Source organism: Heteronotia binoei, chromosome 4 (assembly GCF_032191835.1).
Source record: "Heteronotia binoei isolate CCM8104 ecotype False Entrance Well chromosome 4, APGP_CSIRO_Hbin_v1, whole genome shotgun sequence".
Classification (NCBI taxonomy): Eukaryota; Metazoa; Chordata; class Lepidosauria; order Squamata; family Gekkonidae; genus Heteronotia; species Heteronotia binoei.
The window spans coordinates 159,773,756-159,790,821 of NC_083226.1; the positions used below are offsets into that span (position 1 = coordinate 159,773,756).

The 17,066-nt window shown below is 44.2% G+C and overlaps 1 protein-coding gene across 3 annotated transcripts in view; it reads right to left on the minus strand.

The window, feature by feature from the left end:
- ZNF532 (zinc finger protein 532) overlaps nucleotides 1-17,066 on the minus strand; it is a 72,577-nt gene that overhangs the window by 18,165 nt on the left and 37,346 nt on the right. For all 3 annotated transcript variants that reach the window (XM_060236103.1, XM_060236105.1, XM_060236104.1), the window contains exons 3-4: nucleotides 8,347-8,528; nucleotides 898-1,074 (exon numbers count right to left, since the gene is read on the minus strand). In XM_060236103.1, the coding sequence (XP_060092086.1) occupies nucleotides 898-1,074; nucleotides 8,347-8,528 (359 nt within the window). The remainder of the gene's footprint in view (nucleotides 1-897; nucleotides 1,075-8,346; nucleotides 8,529-17,066) is intronic.

Here is a 17,066-nt window from a genome sequence, read left to right on the forward strand (position 1 = left end):
TACACTGCGATTGATTTCCCATTAGCGTTGCTCTGCCCCAGGCGTCTGTTTTCCTCGGAGCAAGCAATAGGTTCCCCACCAGTCGCTCCATGGGCGCATTCTGAGCTGCAGCAACCTCAAATTCCCTGTGTGGCAACGTAATCCTGAAAAGTCAGCATCTAAAAATGGCACAGGGAACTGGAAGCTGCCGCAGCTCAAAATGCAGCCACAAAGCAACTGATGGGAAATTGCTCACTTGAGACGGGGGGGGAAACAGAAGCTTGGGGGCGAAGCAACGCTAGTGGGAAATCAGTGATTAACACAGGAGACAGGGACTTGTTGCATGTGTGAGATCCATGGACCTCTGTAGTGCATAGGCTTTGAGACACTTAAGCCCATGATGTGGCTGAAATCCCTGTGCTGCTGCTGGCTGTCCCTTCAACAAGGGCTTCTCTGATGACTGTACTTACATAATGCACACTTCCAAGTTTCTCTCATGCACAGGGGTGGAATTCTAGCAAGAGCTCCTTTGCATAATAGGCCACCCTCCACCCCGATGTAGCCAATCCTCCAAGAGCTTACAAAGCTCTTTTTTTGTAAGCTCTTGGAAGATTGGCTATGTCAGAGGGTGTAGCCTCATATACAAAGGAGCTCCTGCTAGAATTCCATCCCTGCTCATGCACACACTACACTTGAAGTGCACATCTGGGGGAAGGGGAGTGCAAAGCATTTCCCGATTTCAGCAACAGGGCTGATGAGAATATCCAAGTCACCCTTGCTAATAGCGTATGAGTAGGCCTTCAGTCAGGTTCTCCATGCAATACAGACTGATTAGCATTAGATGCACAAGAGGGAACAGCATTTATCTAGCAGTTATTAAAAGATAACAAGCAGGAAGCCAAGACAGGTCATGCTTACTTTGGCTCCCCGATCTTGATCCCGGGGTGTTGCGTGTAGGCATGGGAATGCGTGCTGGGGGCAGACTTGAATGCCATCGGACAGATGGGACATTTGTAGAACACTTCACAGTGAGAACCTTGAATGTGAGACTTGAGCGCTGCCACATCTGAGTAGACCACATTGCAATGGACGCAGCTGCAAGAGAGATGGAAAATAAAGAGCGTTTCAGTGCATCACAAGCCCCGAAAGACCCAGCAAGAATAAAGCCACCTTGTAACAAGAGAAGACAAGTCAAGGATATTGCAGAGGACCTATTCCAAAAAACACAGTTCTTATTCAGCACAGGAACAAAATCAACTATCCAGTTTGCATCCCTATCAACACCAGTGTGCCCTGTTAAACTTTAATAATAGTCTGAGTGTCTTCTTTATGCTGGGGACCCAGACTGGGAAGTGAGTCTAGTGATCAAGCAGACTGGAAGACAGGTGGAGGAGGACACTGGATTTATAACCCACCCTCCACTCCAAATCTCAGAGTCTCAGAGCGGCTCACAATCTCCTTTACCTTCCTCCCCCACAACAGACACCCTGTGAGGTAGATGAAGATATTGGATTTATATCCCACCCTCCACTCCGAAGAGTCTCAGAGCGGCTCACAATCTCCTTTACCTTCCTCCCCCACAACAGACACCCTGTGAGGTAGATGTTTTATATCCCGCCCTCCACTCCGAAGAGTCTCAGAGTGGCTCACAATCTCCTTTACCTTCCTCCCCCACAACAGACACCCTGTGAGGTGGGTGGGGCTGAGAGGGCTCTCCCAGAAGCTGCCCTTTCAAGGACAACCTCTGCCAGAGCTATGGCTAACCCAAGGCCATTCCAGCAGCTGCAAGTGGAGGAGTGGGGAATCAAACCCAGTTCTCCCAGTTAAGAGTCCACACACTTAACCACTACACCAAACTGGCTCTCTTAATTGCTGCACTCAAACTGGAGTGATTAAAGTGTTGAATTTGCTACCAGAGGATGTAGTGATGGCCACAGGAATAGACAGCTTTAAAAGAGGATTAGATAGTTTCATGAAAAATAAGTCTTATCAGTGACTGTTAGCCATGGTAACTGAACCTCCACATTCAGAGGCACTAAACCTCTGGCACTAAACCAGGAGGCAGCATCAGGGAAAGGCCTCAGCCTCTATGCCCTGTTGTGGGTTCTCCAGAGGAACTGGTTGGCCACTGTGTGAGACAGGATGCTGGACTGGATGAACCACTGGTCCGATCCAGTAGGGCTCTTCTTATGTCCCTAAGGCTGAATGTCTGCGAGAGGTTGAAAGCTAAAAACTCTGAACTGTTTTTCCCAGAATGCTTCTCAAGAGACTTGCTTTCTAGCAGGACAATTGTGAGGGAAATAAAAGAGGTATTTCAACAAAAATTAATAGCCTTGTTTTGTTTTTTTAAAGAACACTCCAAACCTACATTTATTCTCAAATAAAAATAACATAATAGAAAAATAGTGCCGTCAAATATGACTAGTAAATAAAAAGGAAGACCAACTTAACAAAAGAAATGTTTTTCTTAAATAATCAAACAAATGTGACGGAACAGTTCCATTCTAACTGTTGCTCTCTACCCCCTTGGCATCAGATTGCAAAAAACCCCACAAGCAGTACAAAAATACAGATCAGACCTGCACCAAAGTAATCATAATGTTCAATAAATATAGGGTATATCAAAGAATACTTACTGAGCACTACCACAGACCACATTGGTAGGCTCAGTTTGTGTCAGAAAAAGCAACTGAACCACTAAGAAATTATCCACGCTGCCTCCTTTAATCTGGTTTGTGTGTTGGGAGGAAGCTTTCCCATCTCCCTTATCCAGGGCTTTTTTTTTAGAAAAAGCCCAGCAGGAACTCATTTGCATATTAGGCCACACACCCTGATACCAAGTCAGCCGGAACTGCACTCCTGTGTGTTCCTGCTCAAAAAGAGCCCTGCCCTTATCACTGCTTTTTATGGGCAAGAGCCTTTCCAGTGTCTGACTTTCACCAACTTGGCCCCATTATGTGACAGATTTGATTCAGACACAACATTTGACATCTGTGAGGTTTGAGCTCACGTGTGCTCTTCTCCTCCTCCTCTGCATTAAAATTTCCCCCCTCACTGTTGCTTGGTGAACCATAATTTATCATTACATATCAAGCCGACAAATGATAGTTCACCCGAAAACTAGAACTTTGCATAGTAATCAAATGGCGGGTTGTTCTCCAGTTTCCAGAGAAGCTACGATTGCATCTTTTTGCATGTAATGGAGTACTACCTTAGCCAAAAATGAGGAAGGAAAGGATGGAATCACTGTGGATGAGGAGTGGAGGGAGAATGGGATTCCACACATGTAGGAAGCAAGCCTCACCTTTTAACGTCAACAGTGCAGTGCCTTTGATAGCACCAATATATCTCCTGATCCTTTGGGCCTCAAGAACTCTACCAGTTTCAATCAAATCATTGGATGGGGGCATGTGTGGCTCAGTGGTACAGCATCTGCTAGGCACACACAAGACCCCCCATCCATTGACAGATGAAGGGAATGTAATAAAACCCTACACAGTACCAGTGTACCATCAAAGTTAAGGTAGTTTTAAAAGTGCCATGAAACATCAGCTCCAAAGTCAGGGCTTTTTTTGTAGCAGGAATGCCTTTGCATATTAGGCCACACACCCCTGATGTAGCCAATCCTCCAAGAGCTTACAGTAAGCCCTGTAAGAAAAGACCTGAAAGCTCTTGAAGGATTGGCTACATGAGGGGGGGGGTGTAGCCTAATATGCAAAGGAGTTCCTGCTACAAAAAAAGCCCTGTCCATAGTTAATTAGTCTTAACCCAAATCTAAACAGATAAATAAATCTCCAAGTAAAAGGCTCATGTAGTAGGTGATGTGAGAGACCTCTGCCTGATACCCCGGGGAGACACTGCCAGTCTGAGTTCACAATACTAACCTTGATGGTCCAGTGGCCTCATTCACAATAAAGCAGCTTCATGTATTTTATTGAAATGATAAACAGTTCCTCATCTTGTTAAGACATATCATTGTTTCCGCAACTCCTCCAGCCAGCTCTAGTTCCTAAGTCATTGCACACTCTATCAGGCTAATATCTGATAAAGAGTACTTATGTTTCCTACAGGGCTAGTCTTTCATAAGAAAGTTCACTGGAACCAGTTTACTGAACCCCGTTTTCAAGCCTGGCAACATCCCTGACAAGCATTTCCATCTAAGAAAGTTTATAAACGACAGAGACGAGGCGTTAACCTGAAGAAGAGCAGCAATACCAAAAACTTTGAAATGCACTTAATTCCTTAGAGATTCAATGCCCTTCTGACTTAAAAGACTCTGCGTCTGCAAACACCACAGCTTAGTACAAAGAAATCATCTGATTTCTCTTTCGTTTGAGCCAGAGGGAGGATTTGATACTCAAATTATTCAGGAACCTACATTTGTTTTTTTACAACCAGGTTTCCCTAACCCAAAGTGGCTGAATCCTGCATACTTTTACTCCAAAAGAAGTCCCTCTGACTTCAGTAGGACTTTAAACTTTCTCATAAAGGATCATAGCCCATGGTGTTGAAAGATTTCAGCATTGGAATATGTGTGTGTGTGAATCTGTGAGGGTCAGAGGCGGGGCCAGTGTACTCATCGTAGTTCATCTATCCTTTTTGATTTCCACATGTATAATATCCTTCTGCCTTCCCCCTCCACCATAGAAAGACAGGTTGCTTACCTGTAACTGTAGATCGGCACCTTTAAAAAAAAACCCAGCGTCTTTCCATAGACGCAAGGAAAAAACCTGCTCAGGAAAGCCTCTGAGGGGAAAAAACAGGGGGGGAAACTAAGCCCCGAAGGGCAAGTCCAACAACAACAATTTTTTTTTAACTAACTATCAACTAACTACTAACTAAGAAAACAACAAACGGGCTATATACAATAGGTAAAAGCAGTCCAAAATTACTTAACTGATCGGGGACACGAAAGGAGATCCTCTCAGCGCAGCGGTCAGGAAGGAACTGGCGGGATCCTCGCGCTGACGCCGGTGAGCATGCGTACTGGGACGCCTGCGCATGCCCACTGGTGCCGAGCGCGAAAAAATCCCGGGCTTTTTAGGTACCGATTCGGGGATCGGCGCAGGCGCTCTATCCCATGAGTGTGAAGCACAGAGACCACTAAGAAGATCTAGATATAATCTTGTACAACACTGTGAACGTGAATGGGTAATCCATCCATCCAGCAGGGGGCGCTTGGTTTCCTTTCAAAAATGTTGGGAGTTGAAAAAAGAAGAAAGTCTCACAGAATCTGGCAGGACTGCTGTTCTCCCTGCAATTTCTGGCACGCTTCCTCTCATTCATCCAACTCCCCAGAGACCTTGCTCACAAAACTCACCTCCTGGATGACAGATCCCAGTAGGCAGCCATGTTGGTCCGAAGCAGCAGAACAAAGCAGCAGACAAGTGCACCTTTACAGAATGTAAGCTTTCGTATGCTCTTAAGCAGACTTCATCAGACAAGTGGGAATGGGAATTAAGAAATTCTTAATATGTGGGCAGTGTGGAATCATGGGAATGTTTTTAGCAGATTAAAAGAATCACAAATAGGGATCTGTGTTTGTTGAAAAAACACTGGAGTAGAGGGTGATAAAAAGCAGACTGCTGTCAGTAGCGGTGCCATAAATCTAGGTAACATTCTGGCCTTGTTAGTTTAAACAGAGGGCATGGTTTCTTAAGAGATTATAACATCCATACAGTTTGCCATAGGATGGGTTGGTATATGCAATATACCAGCCAATATCCCCCATTTGAGTATGTCAATACAAAAAAAACAAAAAACAAAATATTCTGATACACTGTTCTAAAAGAGAAATAATATAAGTTAGCCCTCAGAAAAATAGGGTGCATTAAAGTATAGTGGAAGGTGGGTTAGTATATGTTAATGACAAAAGCAGCACACATCCCTCATTTGAGCATGTCAACACAAAAAACAACAACATTATTCTGATACACTGTTCTAAAAGAGAAATACATTGGAACACTGTGGATGCACAGCTATACTCAGTGAGAGTTGGCTTAGCATATGTAATGAGATAAAAAACCAATATCCCTGTTCAGTCCTGGGGAGGTGTTGTTCCAAGTTTCATGATAAATTTGTAATTCAGCAATTTCTCTCTCCATTCTGTTCTTGAAGTTCCTTTGCAGTAAAACACCTACTTTGAGGTCACCCACTGAATGCTCAGGAAGGTTGATGAAGTCTGCTTAAGAGCTTACAAAAGCTTACATTCTGAATAAAACTTAGTTGGCCTTAAAGGTGCACTTGTCTACTGCTTTATGCTATTACCTCCTGGAAAAATTAGATGGTTAACTCATTGCCACACATCTTTCCCATCTGCAATGACTCATGTAATTCAATCAGGAAATGTTAAGTCAACCAAAAAACAGTTCTCATCCTCATTAAAAGATACAAGCTAATGTAGAAACTTTACGACTGTTACGAAAATCCTTTATTTGGAAATCTTTTTCAAGGCAAAACTTTTAAACTCTGCCTTGCTTCTCCCCCAATTCAAGGGACTACTGATGCCTGTATGAGTCAGAACTGACAGCTGGCTCATCCAAAAATGCATTTTGGGAGCCCCTCCCCCATTATAGGTCTGCAAAGATGCACGTTCACAATGTTGTACAAGATTATAGCTATTTCTGTGGGGGAGGGCGAAGGCAGAAGGATATTACAAATGTTGAAATCAAAAAGGACAGATGAGCCACGATGAGTGCTCTGGCCCTGCTTCTGACCCACACAGATTCACACACACACAAACTCACAAACATGGAGTGCACATGTGTATGAAATGGATTTTTTATTGTATTGTATATATTTTACAGAATTTATGCTCCGCCTTTCTACCTTTAAAAACCATTTAAAACCAACCAAAATGCACCGGCGTGTCGGCATGTGCTCTCCTCCAAGCCTGGCTTCCCTTGCAAAGAAAGCCTGGCTCAGAACAGAATGTCCCCTGCCTGGCTGCTCTTGCCTTCAAGACAAAAGCAGACAGGCAGGCGTCAGCATAGCTTCTCCAAGGAGTGTACTCTCAGAGGCACTCCATGCCCCGGAGAGCACACTGCGCAGGTCTGGCTCAGCCAGAGCCTGCCCAGCCCTCCTTCCATGCTGCTGCACCTGCTCTCCCCGCAGGCAGGGGTGCAGCAACAGGGCAGGCACAGGTGGTGGTGGGGCACCAAGCAGGTGCCACCCTGGGGCACCGGAAACCCTAGCACCGGGCCTGTACATCACCTGTCTCTCCTGTGCAAACCAGGCATGCAGCTAGGTTTGCTAAGCCTCCTCAAGGCCCTGGAATACCAAAACAGCAGCCTAAAACACACCCACCAGCCCCAGACTGCATGGCCTTTTAGGCAAGTCAGTGGCAGCCAGAGATCTGTCCCTCTTGGAAGGTTCTCTGCCATTACTGATCTCTTTGATGAGGAACTTCAGACAAGCTTCCAAGACTGGGTGGTGCTCATACTAAAAAGTAATATTGCAGCAAACCTTAATTGATTTGAGTGGAGTAAACAATGAATACATTGGATGAATCAACAGGATTGGAAAAAAAAAAGCACACCTACTCTTTTTTAGTTTTTTTAGGCACTCTTGTGGCCTTTATATCTTACAACACACAGTGGTATTTATTTTATTGTTATTTATGAAGCACTTAAAAGCACCAGGCGCTACACAAAAAAAACCCAACCACCAAAAACAAGACAGGCCCTGCCCACAGACTTACAATCAGAGTGATATAAATTACAAGTTATCTTCCTTCCCCATCTGAAAGAGAGACACCTATATGGAGGATCTGGTGATGTGCAGAGATATCAGTTTAACTGGCTGTAGCTGAGCAGCAGAACACCTGCTTTTGCATGCAGAAGGTCCCAGGTTCAATTCCCGGCATCTCCACTTAAAGGATCAGGTACCAGGGGATGTGAAAGACCTGCAAATATGCAAACTGCTAAATCTAGGAAAGGCAAACTCAATGCTTGCTATCAATGTCTGGCATAATATAATATGAGAAATGTTAATAGCTTCCAAGGTTAACTGCCCAAATGAACACTGGGCCAAATTATTCTTACATAATTAACTATACAGAAAAACAGATTCCCAGTTTATCACTTGGCAACTCAAAAAAAGGAATCAGCATACACCCTAAATGACTGAGATTCATATATACAAGATTCATATATAAAGGGTCTTTTTGTAAAAGTTATGGAAAGCAAAGATTTCAGGTTTTCACGGCTGGTAACATCATTAGGGTTTGTAGAATCTTTCGGGCTCAAGTGCCGTGTTCTACTGGAGAAAGTTTTCCTTCCAGAAGTTTCCTTCTAGATCTATAGAATCTATAGATGGGAACCCTGATTATTCCCCCGAATGGGTTTGAATGGTTATAGTTATACTGACCGGAATCCAACTCTCCGTGTGTAATGGAGGCAGTTCTTGGTGACATGGGTCTGGAAATGGACTGATCGGCAGATGGCTCCGCATTCCGGACAGGTGTAGGGAGATTTATGCTGATGGATTCTCTGGTGTGATGCAAAACTGCACAAGTTGGGAAGCAGCATCTGGCATATACTGCAGGTTTTCTAGATGGCAAAGCAGGAGAGGTGAGACAAGAGATGTCAGATACAAATCAAGAGATGTCTTAGACACAAAATAACCTTTGAATAATTCTTACATTTATGGGTATGTCAGGTTTGTTTTTTGTTTTTTTAAAAAAAGAAGCCAACAAACAAAAAAACCCACAACAAAACATTATTCACAGAGTGTATGCTAAATCATCTAAACCAAGCACTTCAAGCAAATGGCTACTCTAAGAATGAAATTAGAAGTGCAATTAAACCAAGGATTACACAAACTGAAGATAAACAGTCTTTCACAAAAAAGGCGTTTTTGCCATATATCAAAGGAATCACTGATCAGATGGGAAAATTTATGAAGAAACTACCTACAAGCAGTGTTCAGACCCACCAGAAAAATACATCAGATGCTGTGATCTGCAAAAGACAGAAGAGACCCCCCCCCCCTCATTTCTGCAGTATGCATACCCTGCAGTTGTGGACAAGTTTACATCGGGACCACACAACGAAGCATCCAGACAAGAATAAAAGAACATGAAAGACACTGTAGACTTAGCCAACCTGAAGAATCAGCAGTGGCTAACTCATAGCCTAACTCAAACAGGACACAGTATCTTATTCCAAGACACTGTAATGCTGGACAACACATCCAATTACTATGTCAGATTACACAGAGAAGCCATTGAAATCCAGAAACATAAACACAATTTCAACAGGAAGGAAGGAAGTTGAAAAATGAATAAGGCATGGTTTCCAGTCCTGAAAAACACAAAATGCCCTACAACTTACAACAGCACAACAGATAAGATTAGAATTTCAATAGCCAATCCATATACAAAAGAACCGCCTCAAGGTAAGCTCCTCCATTAGCATGTCACAGCCCAGGAAGCTTCCACAAGACAATGACTCAGCACTGCCCCACCTGCCTGAGTGGATATAAACTACTTGCCTACCAACTTCTCAATTTGACCCAGAGAGAACTCCAGCTTTCTGTGTTACACCTCTGATTGAAAACAAATCGGCCAGTATCATAATGCCCCTGTATAAATCGATGGTGCGGTCTCATTTGGAATACTGTGTGCAATTCTGGTCACCACACCTCAAAAAGGATATAGCATTGGAAAAAGTCCAGAAAAGGGCAACTAGAATGATTAAAGGGTTGGAACACTTTCCCTATGAAGAAAGGTTGAAACGCTTGGGACTCTTTAGCTTGGAGAAACGTCGACTGCGGGGTGACATGATAGAGGTTTACAAGATAATGCATGGGATGGAGAAAGTAGAGAAAGAAGTACTTTTCTCTCTTTCTCACAATACAAGAACTTGTGGGCATTCGATGAAATTGCTGAGCAGTCAGGTTAAAACGGCTAAAAGGAAGTACTTCTTCGCCTAAAGGGTGATTAACATGTGGAATTCACTGCCACAGGAGGTGGTAGTGACTACAGGCATAGACAGCTTCAAGAGGGGGTTAGATAAAAATATGGAGCAGAGGTCCATCAGTGGCTATTAGCCACAGTGTGTATATGTGTGTGTGTGTGTGTGTGTATAATTTTTTTGGCCACTGTGTGATAGAGTGTTGGACTGGATGGGCCATTGGCCTGATCCAACATGGCTTCACTTATGTTCTTACGGATAAGATTAGAATTTCAATAGCCAATCCATATACAAAAGAACTCCCTCAAGGTAAGATCCTCCATTAGCATGTCACAGCCCAGGAAGCTTCCACAAGACAATGACTCAGCACTGCCCCACCTGCCTGAGTGGATATAAACTACCTGCCTACCAACTTCTTCTCAATTTGACCCAGAGAGAACTCTAGCTTTCTGTGTTACACCTCTGAGGATGCCCGTCACAGTTGCTGGTGAAACATCAGGTCTCACAATGCCAAGACCACGGCCATGGCGATACAGTCTGGAAAATCTACAACAGCCAATTATTTTTAAAAACTTGTCTCCCTGCCTATTTAGATACAACTTAAGAACAGATCCTATAATGCACAATTTACTGACATTCAACTTCGTCACTTTTTCCTTTCCCACCTCTGCTTCTGCAACGCTCGTCCCAATATAAACATATTTTTAGTTTGTGGGCTCTAACTCGGATTGCCCAGGTTAGCCTTATCTTTTCAGATTTTAGATGCTAAGCACAGTCGGCCTTGGTTAGTACTTGGGATGGAAGACCACTAAGGCAGTCCACAGTTGCTCCATAGAGGCAAGCAATGGAAAACCACGGCTGTCTGTCTCTTGCCTTGAAAATCTTTCAGGGTCACCATAAATCAGTTGCAACCTGATGGCATCTTCCACCAGCACCAAGATCCATCTTTTTTGCTTTAGCTGTGAGACGCCATGTAGATTGATAGTATCATAATATTGTCCAATTAAAGCCCCTTTATTCAACTCCAAGAAAAGACAGTTTTCCCTTTCACTGTTTTTTATTTATTTAGATGTGTTTCCTTTCAGAGACCTGCTCCTGACAGCTAGAGGCGCACAATACTCTGAGCACAGCAACGGATGGAGCAAGGACTCCAAAAGAAAAGCGTAAGCATGCAGTTCCTCTGTCCCTCACTCTGTGCATGCCCTAGCAGCTCTTAATCTAAAGCAGGCTTAAAAAGTTCCAGTCTTCTGAAAACTTTAAATGCTTGAAGTCTTGTTCAGGCTGGCAGCCCTCCATGTACTAATGGCAACCTCCAGAAGGAGCCTGTGGCAGCCAAAAAGGGGATTGGGGGTGACGGGGATTTAGGGGGTTGGAGCACCTTCCCTAGAGTCTGCAACTTTTCAGCTTAAGAAAAAAGACAGCTAAGGAGGGGGACACAAGAGAGGTTTATAGAATTATGCATAAGGTGGAGAGAATTGACCAAGAGACATTTTTCTTCCTCTCCCAAAATTCTAGAATTCCAGGGCATCCAATGAAACTGTTGGGCAGTACATTCAGGACAGACACAAGGAAATACTTCTTTAAACAGAGAGTGATTAAAACGTAGAATTTACTGCCAGAGGATGTAGTGATGGCCACAGGAATAGACAGCTTTAAAAGGTGATTAGGCACATTTATGCAGGATAAGTCTATCAGTGGCTACTAGACATGGTGACTGAGGGGAACGAACGTCCACATTCAGAAGCCTTCAACCTCTGAATCTCAGTGCCAGGAGGAAACATCAGGGGGACATCTTGGCCTCTTACGCTATGTTGTTGGCCCTCCAGAGGAAGTGATTGGCTGCTGTATGAGACAGGATGCTGGACTAGGTGGACCACTGGTCTGATCCAGCAGGGCTCTTCTTCTGTTCTTTATTACCTTTGTTTGCCCATCCCCTGAGGATCAAAGCAGCTTTTCCTGAAATCTCCAGAAAGATACCTGCTAGTATCTTAAGCCCAAAATCTCTCTTCCATACTAGGTAGCAATTTAAGTTGGAGACATGAGTGGACCATTTCATTGTCTCTGGCCAGGGAGGCTATTAGCATTACTAGAGTGGTGGGTCTGCAATCAATATGACTCTTCCCCACTCCTGTTTGTTCTCAGCTAGGAGAAAAAGCTAACAGTAAGGTTCTCGTACGGTCCAAACATCTGAAGTAAAACACATTTTCCATATTAGTACCCAAAAATGATATTTAAAACACAGGCTAGATTCAACCCATAAAAACAACACAACACTCCATTAAAAGTATGGGTAAAAAGAAATGCTTTGATTCAGTGACTACAGAGAGTCAGTTTGGTATAGCAGTTAAGTGCACGGACTCTTATCCGGGAGAACCGGGTTTGATCCCCCACTCCTCCACTTGCAGCTGTTGGAATGGCCTTGGGTCAGACATAGCTCTGGCAGAGGTTGTCCTTGAAAGGGCAGCTTCTGAAAGAGCCTCTCTGCCCCACCTACCTGACAGGGTGTCTGTTGTGGGGGAGGAAGATAAAGAAGATTGTGAGCCGCTCTGAGACTCTGAGTGGAGGGCAGAATATAAATCGAATACCATCGTCGTCGTCTTCTTCTATAGGCCATGCTAGTCTCAAGAAGGATGGCATTCTCAAAGGTGACGTGCCAATAATTTAAAAATCCCTTTCTCTGGATGTCACCTGAGTCACCTCTGCAAATAGGACCTCGCCACCTCCTCCTCCCTCGTTTTCTCCTTTCCGGCCGCTGGCTGCGCAGCCTCCCTGCCTCCATTTTCCTCCTTCCGACTTTGCCGCCACCATCGGTGCAGCTTTGCCACCTCCTCCCCTCCATTTTCCTCCTTTGGCGCCACCACCATCAGAGCCCCCTCCCCGCTTCCCCCTCCTTTTTCTTCCTTCCTCCTTTGCTGTCCCCACTGTCAGTGTCCCCTCCCCGCTTCCCCCTCCTTTTTCCTCCTTTGCCGCAGCCTTGCCGCCTCCTCCCCCCACCGTTTTCCTCCTTCGCTGCCATCGGCGCCCCCTCCCCACCTCCGTTTTCCCCTCCCCACCTCCGTTTTCCTCCTTCCAACTTTGCTGCCGGCATCCCCTCACCACCTCCCCCCCTCCATTTTCCTCCGCCACCGCTGTCGGCGCAGCCTCGCCTCTTCCTCCTCCCTCTGTTTTCACCATTTCAAGGCCGGGGAAGGGGGCTTCCCTTCCTGGCCTTAAAATGGTGAAAATGGGGGGAAGAGGAGGCGCCGGGGGGCGGGTCGTGAGGCTGTGTGACCCATCTCAAACAGGCCACGGCCCGATACTGGTCCCCAGCCTGGGAGTTGGGGACCCCTGCAATCAAAGGATCATGTGGCAGTTGATGCAAAAGATCTCTGCCCGAAATCCTGAAGAGCCACTGTTAGTCTGAGTAGGCAATACTGACACTGATGGACCCAATGGTCTGACTTGCAGCTTCATATGAGGTTGAGGAGAAATTAGAAAGGTTAGGTAAAATGAAAGCATTTGCAGTAATTAGTTACTATCTGGCAATGGCACGTGGTTTGCGGCCATTGTGTGACACAGAGCGTTGGACTGGATGGGCCATTGGCCTGACCCAACATGGCTTCTCTTATGTTCTTAAAAGGAGTTTTGATACTTGAAAGCTTCTCTCTCCAAAATATTGTTGGTCTCTAAGGTGCGCTACTGGACTCAAATCTACTTGTTCTACCGCAGGCCAACTAGCTACTATTTATAATCCTACATCATTTTAATAAAGTTAACAAACACCCTGGCAAAAACCCTATGAAGACAGAGTGGAAATATGGCTTAACATCATGGCCTCTACAATGGGTCTAGAGAACAGTGTGAAGATACCTGGTATAGTTCCATCTCCAAAGTTAAGTAGGTGTGTGTCTGGCTATTAGTCATAACAACACATCTCCCACTGAACAAGTACACTGAGGAAGGGCAGGAAAAAATGTAACAATGTATGGCAACCAGGGGTGGAATTCTAGCAGGAGTTCCTTTGCATATTAGGCCACCCCCACCACAATGATGTAGTCATTCCTCCAAGAGCTTACAACGCTTGTTTTTGTAAGCTCTTGGTGGATTGGCTACATCAGGGGTGTATGGCCTAATATGCAAAGGAGCTCCTGCTAAAATTCTACCCCTGATGGCAACTAACTGAATGCTAAATAATACAGTTTTCAAAAATGCCAAGTATGGATTTTTTCATACATAAGAAGAGCCCTGCTGGATCAGACCATCTAGTATAGTGCTATATCTCAAACAGTGGCCAACCAGTCCTCCTGAAGGTCCAACAACAGAGCACAGAGGCCAAGGCCTTCCTCTTGGCACTAGTATTGAGGTTTACTGCCTCTGAATGTGAAGTTTCCCTTTAGTCACCATGGTAAGCACTCACTGATAGACCCATCCTTCACAAATCTAACGCACATCTACAAGTCAAACTTCATTTGCCTCATTGCCTAACCCAATCCATCTTCTCACCCACCTCACGTAGCAGACAGAACTCCTCTGAAAGTATACATATGTGTATAAGATATGTATCTACATAGATACGTATCAAATCTGTATAGAGAACTGAGGTCTTGGAAATAAAACTGGGGGGGGGGGGGGAGGACTTTGCACTGCCAATCTCTTCATCCATCCACGGTTAAGAAATAAGGAAACATAATTTGTTCAGAGCCTAACTAAATATATTGCACAGAACTTGTCTTTAAAGTGCCTCAGGTCTCTAGTTTTTACAGACATTATTGGTTTTTATTACGTTTTTAAAGAGGAAACCTTACTGACTTCCACTGGCCACACCTGGAGGGTACAACCCTCCCACAAGTATAGCACATGATCGATAACCTGCTGAACAAACTTGCTGAAAAGTGCTTTGTGATTGGGGATTGTAGATCGATAGTGGTCAGAAAAGGAATTCCACTCCAGTTTAGGTGCTACTCCACTTCTGGAAAGTTTGCAAGTCCAGATCATGATCCACCATCTGTATGCCACTGCTGTAGAGACATCACTTTGCAAAGCGCTCTTTATCCCTTGGTACATTTCATTTATTCAGTTTATATCCTGCCCTTCCCACAAATCAGGCTCATTTCTACTGTGGACGCAAACAGCTGGAGCGTGTCTTGGCTCTCTGAACTCGCATTGCCTTTATCATACTTTCTAACAGAGGCTGGGAATGACCTTTTCTGCTGGACTAGATTTCTGAAGGATTTGTCATTTTTGGAGAACAGCATGTCAAAAAAACTGGGAGTTATTAACTCCACATAAAGATTCCTGGTTTGGAGATTCAATTGACTTGGGCTTAGATGGAGGCTTTTTGCTTTGTTTCAGCTATTGTCATTGGCATCTGAAATCATTTCACTTTCCAATACACAGGACAGATGGACTCACATTCCAGCTGTATCTGAAGAAGGGAGCGGTAACTCACAAAAGCTCATCCCCTGCCACAACTTTTGTTAAGTCTTTAAGGAGCTACTGGACTGTTGCCCTTTTCTGCTGAAACAAGACAAAGACAGAACCAGCCTAAATAAAATAATACGATCAATTCCAAAATGTGGAGCCTTTTCACAACATACCTACACATTCAATAGCTCCCCATAAAACAAAACATACACACAACACAATTCACACTTACTATAGTTCCGCAGGGCCTGTAAAATGGAGCTGTTCCACCAGTGTTTTGGCTGAGAAGACAAATGTCCAAATTATTTCATCCTCCCCTGTCTAAAGCCCCTTCACAATATTTCGATATTTTTGGGACATTGGACTTTTTGGGGCTACTTATGTGTGTTTTTCTGACATAAAACATGGGGGGGGGGGTGTTACTGATTGTTAATCCTATTAATTGTTTACTGTTTTATCCTCTTGGTTTATGATGTAACCATCCCTGAGCCCATTTTGGGGGTAAGGTGGGGTATAAATGAAATGAAATATCCCAGCAGTTCCAAAGAAACACACATGCACCCAAAGGTCTACAGGAGAATGACATAACTAAAAAATCTTGATGATAAAGCTCCAGATATTGTTTAAATGTTGTCAAAAGCTCAGATTAAGCTCTTTCACACAGAAACACGTCTTGGCACAGACACCAAAGCAAACGTTCTGGGCAAAGAACACACATCTACAATAGCAAACTCTTTTCTCAGAGGCTTCATGATCAGTTAGTCTGGCCGAGCTCCATTGTTTGTCCCAGGGCTTTTTTTTTATCTGGAACTCCTTTGCATATTAGGCCACACCTCCCTGATGCAGCCAATCCCCCAAGAGTTTACAGGGCTTTTAGTACAGGGCCTACAGTAAGCTCCAGGAGGATTGGCTATATCAAGGGTGTGTGGCCTAATATGCAAAGGAGTTCCTGCTACAAAAAAAGTCCTGGTTTGTCCTCAGAATTAACCAGGCAAATCACCCTCACCAATAGCTATGCTAAGTAGTCATACTTGTTCATTACATATTTTTAGTTAAATCATTCTCCTCTAGGCTGTTTGAAGACGTGGACGTTATTCTTTTTAAAAATTATTCCTCTGAAACATATTTTTATTTGTAGAATATTGCTGGAAGGGTGAGGAAGTTGTGCAGTTCATCAGGTCTTCCTCCTTCCCTCTGACGTGGCTCTCAAACATCCGATGTTCATGCCTTGTGGCTCTCAAATATCTGATGTTTATTCTATGTGGCTCTTACTTTAAGCAAGTTTGACCATCATGGGGCTATGCCACGCAGCCTTCCCTCTCTAAATAAAATACAGTCATCCCCAGTGATTAATGAACACTTATTGATGCAATATATGTACACTCATAGAGTCGTAGGGTACAATCCTACAATCATAGGGTACACCTGGCCCCACTGGTGGACCTCATGATGGCACTTGGGGTTTTTTGGCCACTGTGTGACACCAAGTGTTGGACTGGATGGGCCATTGGCCTGATCCAACATGGTTTCGCTTATGTTCTTCAGTTGTTTTATATTAGATCAGGAGCACGGATTCATATAGCTCCGCATTTCTTATATATGACTGGCAGCAGCTCCCTGAAGTCTCGGGCAGAGAGAGGTCTTTCCTGGCACTTGCTAACTCAGATTGCTGAAGCCAAGGACCTCCACATTGAGCCTGCTGAGGCACAGATTGTACCCTACGACTCTATATATGAGTGTACATCTATTGAATCAATAAGTGTGTCATTG